Below are 9,390 nucleotides of genomic sequence, written 5' to 3'. Positions count from 1 at the left end.
GCATTAGTCCTGAGTGAGCTGTACAGTGTGGGGAGCCTCAAGTAACAAGGGGGAGGGGTAAAAAAAGGAGCTCTGAAGTATGTGAAAGGAAGAAGAGGAGAAATACTGTGCTGGATGAGGAGGTAAAATGAAATGTTGGAGAGGAGAGGAGGAAAAGTATTGTGCAGGAGGAGAGGAGGAGGAGGAAGAGGGGAAAAACATGTCAAAAGAGGGGGGGAAAAAAAAGATAGAGAAAGAGGAAGAGGAGGAGGAACAGAAAGAGAAAGAGGAAGAAGAGAAGGATAAAGTGAAGTTTTTAACCAATATAATGCACAAATAAAGCTTTCCCCATAACAAAAACAAAAACAAAAAAGACAAAAAGAAAAAAAACTCGCTCACTTTCAAAATCTTTCACACTAATAACCTTTGTGCATTTAATCTCATTGCAACCGAACCCCATAATGGAAACAAAAAGAATATCAAACAAAACAACAATGAAATTTAAGAAAAACGTATGTGCAAATTATGTTCTAATCTTTGCCACCTAAATTCATGTCTAATTTTTAATATGAGTGGAGGTTAGTGCAGGAAATTGTCTTAAAAATATTATTGCTTTGTTTTTTGGGTATGATGCATGCGAGAGTGGAAGAACTGATGCATTGTGGGTTAAGTTGATAATGAGGATGACTTGGAAGAAGATTGAGATTATGGTCATGTTAGTTGTCAACAATGAACCACGTCACTTGTCAACGCTATCACCACTATCATGTCTATCAACACATCATGACACTCACAACACCACTATCATGTCACTTGTCAACACCACATCATGTCACTGTTAATACCACGTCACTAAAACACATCATGTCATCACCACACCACACCACCACCACCACCGCACTTCACAAACATACCCAAGACATGATCACTTCCAGCCCCACTTAACTTGTGCTTGTCAGTCACCTCACAGCATATACACACACACACACACACACACACACACACACACACTAAGGCATTGCAATATATTTTACATGGTGAGGAAATATACAGCTTATGAATGGAGGGGAATACATCAATTAAAAGGCATCAAGTATGTATAGAAAAAAAGAAAAAAAAGCACATGGAAGCAGTAGGTAAATATATTAAAGTTTATCTTTGAATGGCCTCTCTCTCTCTCTCTCTCTCTCTCTCTCTCTCTTGCTTTAAGCCATAATAAAGTATTTTTAAGCATTACAAACTCTAAAATCTATACAATGTTTGTTAGTCTCTCTCTCTCTCTCTCTCTCTCTCTCTCTCTCTCTCTCTCTCTCTCTCTCTCTCTCTCTCTCTCTCTCTCTCTCGTATACATAACCTTTGAGTATTCCCAATACCCAATTTCCACCAAGTCCTTACTACTAAATATTCCTGCGTCTCATCTCAGCTTCAAACAGGCTCTAGTGAATGTTACTGCCATTTTCAAGGGTGTTTTTGTGATTACAGTGATAGTTTAACAAATAATCTGCAAACTTAATAGGAAAAACACCCTTATGAAACTGGCTACTCATTTCTGTGGTCTTTGAAAACAGTTCTAGCAAGAGACAAAAGCGTTAAGAATAGTTGGATGCAATAATATATACAAAGTCAATATGGCTCATCTTAAACAAATGGTACAATCTTTTGCTTCTGTCTCCTCATCCCTGCTTCATTTGTACTGTTATTCCACTCGTCTGTCTCTCAGTACCTATCCCAGCATCCTCTAAGTGTGATACAATGGGAAGCAAATACTGAAACTAAGTCTATGATGCACTGATTTATTACAAAGGTCTCCTCTCGCTCCCCAGCCATTCAGTGATAAATATATAGACTGCCTTTAGTGTAACTCAAAGCAAAACACAAAATATGCTTCCACTGAGTCTATAATATTCTTACTTCATGCTATATACTTTTTCTCTCACTCCTCATGCATTTCTCATTCAGTTTTCATAAAGTGAGAAATATATTGACCTTCCTTATTGTAACAGAAGGCAAAACACACAAAATTGTTTATATTGAGTCTATGATATTCTTACTTAATATTCTCTCTCTCTCTCTCTCTCTTTCCTAATTTCTTCAGCTTTCATACAGTAATATATATATACATTCCTTAATACATTAAAGCAAAACACTTACATTTACCCTACAATATCATCACTTAACACTACATACTTGTCTCTCTCTCTCTCTCTCTCTCTCTCTCTCTCCTCACTCGTCTTTCATATGATAAGAAATATATAGACCTTTTAACTTTTTTTTTTTTTTTTTTTTTTGGCTATTTGCAGTATTGTACTATAAGTTTCATGCATCCTGGTTAACATTTGCACTCCTTGTCTCTTCGAGTCTTGACGCACCAGCCAGGTACACACAGACCAGATGCTAAATACTGCCTTCCTTATGCATGTCATTTGCAAATCTATATTGAGGTGTCCTGCATGAAAGGCAATCAATCATAATGGTTGGTTTAAATAGTGGATCTCTCTCTCTCTCTCTCTCTCTTTTAGTTAGTCTATTAGTGTTTATTTTGTGTGATTGTGTGTTTGTGCATGTGTTTGTGTGTGTGCGGTGCCTTGTCTGGGCCTGGTGTATATAGGTAAATTAAGCTGTGTGTTTTTGATGAGGTCTGTTCAAGCTTGTTATTTCCTATTTGATGAAAGCTTTCTTTTTATTGTTTATCAGTATTTATTGATATTTGTTTTTATGGGATTAACTTAAGCTTGTAATCTCCTGTTTTTCATATTAAATTATCATAAATGGGGCTATTTCAAACTTGTAATATCCTTTTCAATACCAAACTATCATTTACAGGATTCATTCTAGCTTGCAACCACCCATTTTCAATAACAAACTAACAATTCTATCTTTAAGTTGATGTATATAGATGCACACACACTCTTTTCCCATATGTTAGGCACAGCTAGATCAATATGAGGCACACACACACACACACACCACTCCCTCTAGTAACAAAATCCATTGCCTTCTAACACAATGCCAAATGTAGGACACCTCAACCCTTCCTGCCTGACTGTGTGGAGGATGAACCAGCATTGCATAAGTAGTGTAATGAATGGTTAGTGTTTACATCACTCAGAGCCAGCAACCAAACAATTAGGGTTTTAAGTCTAATAATCTCCTGCATTGCTCTCATTTCCACTAACACTAAATCTGCCAAATGCGTAATCTCTGAAGCTGTGTTTTCAAGTAAGACACTCGCCTCTTCTGTCCCAAGTTCTCTAATTCTGACAGTCTCACAGAACCAGGGACAGAATGTTATTATATTTGAGGTCTTATAAATCCTTGTAAAACACAATATATTCTTCTGTCCTAAGTCCTTTAATGACGGCAGGACTTCAAAACCATGGGCAGATTGTATATTAAAGAGCTTTGAAGTCATATAACCTCCATTGCTCTTGCTTCCACTGTACAACACTCTACACTCCTCTGTTGTATGTCCTCTAATGCTGGCTGTCCCAAACAAGCATCAGTATCACATAGCGTCAATATATAAACTGATGTAACTCTTCTATAAAATCTCAAAGAATATCTGATATCTGTATAAAGTTTGATACATTGCAAAGCTACAAAGATGTGCTATAAATGTGTTTTTTTACTCAGTGTGTGTGTGTGTGTGTGTGTGTGTGTGTGTGTTGTTAACTGATTCACAAACATACATTTTATTAGCAAGCTTTGTGTGTGTGTGTAAGTGTGTGTGTGTGCTGGCAGTGTGTCGGTAACTGACTTGGCTATATAAATCTCTCGTGTTTACAACTAATACTATATATATAAAGAAAAAAAAAAATCTTCCTTGTCTTGATAACTGAATATATCCAAGAATCTCCCCTTGTCTTTAACCTAGTAATATTATATACAACAAACGCTTCCTTGCAAACTCAAAATATCAAGGAATTCTGAGTTTCTGTCGCGTCTTTACATAAATCAAGCAAACACACTTTCTTAAGTCACGTTCCCAGTAAGACACTTTTATGGATATTAAATATATCTAATATGAGTTAATTAAACAAAAATATCTATGAAGAGGAATTAATCATGAGCTGTTAGATAAAAGTGAACTTATACATATCCTACATAGTGACATATTTGGCAAGACTTTTCTTAATGATACCAAATATGCCAAAAAATATGAAAAAAAGAGGAAGAAAAAAAAGAGAGAATTAATCATGAGCTATTAAATAACTCAAACACATACATTTCCTAGTGGCATATTTGGCAACGCTTTTCTGAGTAAGATTATATGAGTCAAAAATATCCTACAAGAATATTCTAAAGCTAAGAATTCACAATGAGCTTTTCAGATAATCATACACACACACACACACACATAAACATTTCCCAGTAATATAGGGTTGCCATATATGAACTATCAAAATTCCGGACACCTTCACTAACACCTGATTATGGTCCTGATATGATACTGGAAAACATGTAAATTAATTAAAAGAAACTCAACTTATTTACCTTTGCATATGGCTGATAATAAAATAATGTGTCATCTTCATTGATGAACCCTCTTCTTGCACTGCTCTCAGTCACATGTTTCTCAGAGCTCACATGTGACTGTAAGTCATTAATGCCTTTATGTGCCAGTGAGACAAATGTTCCTGGTTTACACACCAAACACTCGGCTTCCCACTCATCCCTGCCTTTTTTGAAGCACGGGAGTTTGTTTTGCATCTCTGCAGTGAATTTACACCTTTGTTTGGGCATCTTGACAAGAACAGGTAATAGTTGTAATGACGAGGTCACAAGGCTGCAAACAGTAATCCAAACTGACCCCTATCAGAGCTGGTGAAAGACTGGGGTGTGAGCGCAACGTCAAGTGAGGCAGCGTTGGGAAGGCTGCGAGCACTGACTTCATACAGGACATGTCAGAGTCTTGACCGAAACCAAACCAAAGCAGCTGCCACTCGGTGAACCCCTCTCTCTCTCTCTCTCTCTCTCCCATCATTTCAACCCAAGGAAATTTAATAAATGTGATTTTTTAACAGTTAGTAATGATGGAAGGTGAAATTCCGGATATTTGAGGGATTTTCAAAAATCCCCCCGGACGCAGATTTCGTTATCTGATTTCCGGATATGTCCAGGAAAATCCGGACGTATGGCAACCCTACAGTAATATATTTTGGAAACCCATTTTCCTGAATAATATTAAATACCTCAAAAATATGAGAGAAAAAAAAAGTTAGAATGAACCATTAAATTGATAACACACATAAACATCTTGGCATCTTCCTGAATAATGATATAAACTTTGTTAGAAATATACTCCCAGGATAGAGCAGTCAGCATGATCCTTAACACACACACAAACACACACAAACATTTTCTAATAACATTTTTTTTTAGGGCAAATTTTCCTGAATATCAAATGTGGCACTTCAAACACAATATCACAAAACAATAATAATGACAAAAATAATCAAGACCTATGTAACCAAATGGCACAAGTAATTCATACAAACAAACAAGACTCACTAAACATAAATTCTGGACAAACATTACAAGTGGAATGTGTTCTGGAGGGCTAAAAGCTTAAATCTTGACTTCAAATGACCTAATCTGACTTCATACACTCACATAACCCCCCAAAATCTGACCTCACACACTTCACTGATCCCCAAATTCTGCCCTACCACACTCACATGACCTCAATCTCACCTCCTAAATTTACATGACTTAACCTGATCTCACACACTTGAATAATCCCAAATTTTGACCTAACACCCTCATACAAGCCATAAAACCTGACCTCAGACTCAAATAATCCTAAATCCTGATCTAACACACTTAAATAATCCCAGAAATCTGATTTTTTACATTCAAATGACCTCAATCTGATCTGACACTTGAATGACCTAATCTGACCCACAGTAAAGTCACAAAAAATATGGCATCACACACTTGACCTGATAATCTGACTTCAAACTCAAATAACCCCAAAAACCTCATCTTACACTCAAGAAACCTTGAAATCTAATCTCCCACAGTCAAATAAACCCTTAAACTCCCCTTCCACACTCAAATAAACCTCACCTAACCTAACACACTCAAATGAACCCGAAAAACTGCCCTTCCACGCTCATATAACCACCAAAACTTCACTTCTAACTCAAATAAACCTTACCTAACATACTCAAATAAACCTGAAAAATTGCCCTTCTATGCATGTATGACCCCCATAACTTCACCTCAAACACTTGAATAAGCACAAAAATCTGTCAGGCCACACTCAACCTGCCCTCACCTCACATACACACACACATACGCACACAAGGCCTCAGGGTCAAGCCACTGCTACTCCCCTGTGCCAATCACATCCCTGGACTCTTGCATCATGAAGACAGCTTTCTCCAGAGCGGCGAGGAAGGCATAGGCAGTGGTGGTGGCATCTGATGGGGCCTCAAGGGTGATGTCCTGTACCTCCTCTCCCGCCAGGCAGTACTGCACCACCAGGCCAGACACCAGACAGTGCCCAGCTGTGTCCTGGCAACATCCACTCACTCAGGCTTTGTGGATTTAGTGCTTTGCTTATTTCTATAATTGTTGATATTAGTACCTTTTTCCCTTTACTTTTTATGTTCAGTTAGATGGGTACTGGTCTAGGCTGACTAAAAAGAATGGAGAGAGAGAGAGAGAGAGAGAGAGAGAGAGAGAGAGAGAGAGAGAGAGAGAGAGAGAGAGAGAGAGAGAGAGAGAGAGAGAGAGAGAGAGAGAGAGAGAGAGAGAGAGAGAGAGAGAGAGAGAGAAATTAAAAACTCACTGATTACAACTTAAAAAAGATAATAATGATAATGACAAGAAATAAGGTGAAGAAAATAACACATAAAACAGACAAATAAAATACATAAATAAGTAAAAACTCACCACTTATAACTTTCAAATAACAACAACAATATGCCTACCTGGTTTCTCCTCTCCACCTGAAGGCTGGTCAGTCTGTGCAGGGGAATGCAGGTGGGGGCATCGGCTGAGCTGGGATCTCCAGACAGCACCAAGAAGCGGTGGTCTGGGGACAAGCGGCAGTGGGCCAGGCTGGTGGTGTCGCTGCCCAGACACAAGATTGCTCCTGTAGAAGTATGGGTTATTAGTAACAGGCAGAGAATTCATCACAGGTTTTGCATTGCTATTTATCACTGCCCAGACACAAGATTGTCCCTGCTCGAGTGTGGGGTAGCGAGTGAGAGTTTTGCTTCCATCACCCCAGTTGTGTTGTCTATGAGTAAGCAGAGGGCCACTCACCTGTGACCAAGTTCTTGAGATCCTGGCTGAAGAAGACCTTCTCCCTCAGTGTGGTGTTGGCGCAGGAGGAGCACAGCCTCACAGGGTCCAGAAAGCACATTCTGGGCAGCTCCATGCGAGTGTCACAGCACGCTGCACAGCACACTCGACCACACCTCCGGCAGTGGTGCTAGGAAGAGAGAGGAGGGCTGTCAAGGAACTGAGCAAGCAAATGAGAGAATCAAGGAGAAATGATGGAGTACGACAAACCAAGGAAGTGAGCAAGCAAATAAGAGAATCAATCCCCCCGTCCCGCAGCATCCCTGTTATATTAAGTTAGGTTAGGTTAGGGGATCAAGGGGAGGTAGAGCTCCCATTAGGTTAGGGTGGTCGCGGATACCGTAGCCCCCATTAGGTTAAGCGGTCGCGGATACTGTAGCCCTCCATTAGGTTAGGGGAGGGTTGAGGGTACTGTAGCCCTCCATTAGGTTAGGGGAGGGTTGAGGGTACTGTAGCCCTCCATTAGGTTAGGGGAGGGTTGAGGGTACTGTAGCCCTCCATTAGGTTAGGTTATCCATATTCTTACCCGTCTCTTCAGGAAGTCGAATTTCTCCTTGCAGTCCATACATGTTGGGCTCTGCAAATCACAAATGCTGAGTGAGTGACGTGCTAAAACAAACACACCTTACTCCTACCACTCCCTACTACTCTTAACTGTCTTGAATCATCTCTATTTATTACCCATATGTAAGTCTATTCCATCTCCATCCCCTTCCATTCATGACCCTATTCCATCTCTATCCCCTCCCATTCAATTCTCATTGTCCACTATAGCCTCCTAACACCTCCCACCCCGAGCCTTGCGTCTCCTCACCTGCTTGTCTGGTATCCATTCAGGCTCCTTCAGCTCAAAGGGACTCCTGTCACACTCACTCATAGGTACAATTCTCAGCCCAGACTTAGAACGGAGGAGCCTCTTGCCTGGCGAAGACGTTGCTGCCATGTTTACGGACTTCTGGAGGCGCCGAGGAGGACTTGAGATAGGGCCGAGATCGAGTCGTGAGGAGGCCGAATTTGAGAATTCGGGGCGGTCAGTTTGTTAATATTATACCTTTACCACTGCAAGCTTGGGTAGTAGGTGTTTTTATTTTCTCAGCTGTGGCCTTGAGCGTTGCCTCCTAGCCTTTACCAGCTTAGGGTGCCAGGTGATGCATTAATGGACATGTTTATGAGAGGGGCTGCAAACATATGACATTTCTGTCTGACAGGTTTGCCAATTGGTTCTGATTCTTATCTAATGGAGAGGTGTGGTGCTCGTGCTTTAACTGATAGGAATGACCAGCGGTGCATTAGTAAAGGTGACTGATAAATAATTCTGGCATTGTAACTGGCAGCTCGTAATGTTGGGAGGGGGAGTGGCCGTCTGTCTGTCTGTCTGTTTGTCTCCGTGTTCCTGTAATTTTTCTGTTTCTCCCCTACTTTGTAACCCCCTCCCCCCCCCTTTGACTATTGTATATCTTGTTCCCCATTTTTTCATGTAACTTTCTTTAATAAACTGTAAACTGTAAACTGTCTCCGTGTGTAACGGAGTCAGGAAATGACAAAACTTTTCCATACTTTTCCCGTTATTTGACGTAATCCCATTACATATATGCAAGATGGTGCATTTAATTACATATATGCAAGATAGTGCCATTAAATAACTGCACACTGCCATATGTTGAAATAAAGACAAGTGATGATTATTGCATAGTTGTCTCTACTACGCATTTCAGACATCCATATAGTTAAAAGTCAGTGCCACACGTAACTTACACTGGCACCTCGATTCAGAGAAAGGAGTGGCTCTGTCAGGGAAAATGTCAAAACAATAGTCTATACGTGTTCGAAACTAGTATTATGAATTCACACCTCTATTATCTAATATGCTCTGATAAAAGGCGATAATATATAAGGCTGGAATACTGAAATTCATCACGGAAACTAACATTACCACAGCCAGTCTCTGAAAAATTAACAGAATATAGAGATATTTACTAAGGAAAGTATTGGTAATCATAATCATCACTGGATATTGTTGCTTTTTTTGTATATTTTTATAATCCAACACTCCGGCACAAGACAATTTATTATAAAAGGCTTGAATACTGAGACTTA

At 39.7% G+C, this 9,390-nt stretch overlaps 1 protein-coding gene across 1 annotated transcript; it reads right to left on the bottom strand.

The window, feature by feature from the left end:
• Positions 1 to 1,252: 1,252 nt before the first annotated feature.
• On the bottom strand, positions 1,253 to 8,703 carry LOC135093547 (zinc finger FYVE domain-containing protein 21-like). The gene is made up of 5 exons (XM_063992894.1): positions 8,108 to 8,703; positions 7,820 to 7,870; positions 7,255 to 7,423; positions 6,918 to 7,081; positions 1,253 to 6,498 (listed from the first exon to the last, which is right to left on the bottom strand). The coding sequence occupies exons 1-5, from the start codon at positions 8,234 to 8,236 to the stop codon at positions 6,310 to 6,312; spliced, it is 702 nt and encodes a 233-aa protein (XP_063848964.1). The 5' UTR covers positions 8,237 to 8,703; the 3' UTR covers positions 1,253 to 6,309.
• Between the last annotated feature and the right edge of the window lie 687 nt (positions 8,704 to 9,390).

The sequence above is a fragment of the Scylla paramamosain genome, chromosome 43 (genome assembly GCF_035594125.1).
Source record: "Scylla paramamosain isolate STU-SP2022 chromosome 43, ASM3559412v1, whole genome shotgun sequence".
NCBI classification, from domain to species: domain Eukaryota; kingdom Metazoa; phylum Arthropoda; class Malacostraca; order Decapoda; family Portunidae; genus Scylla; species Scylla paramamosain.
Note: the sequence above shows the minus strand (reverse complement) of the source record. Positions and strands in the feature narration are given on the sequence as shown.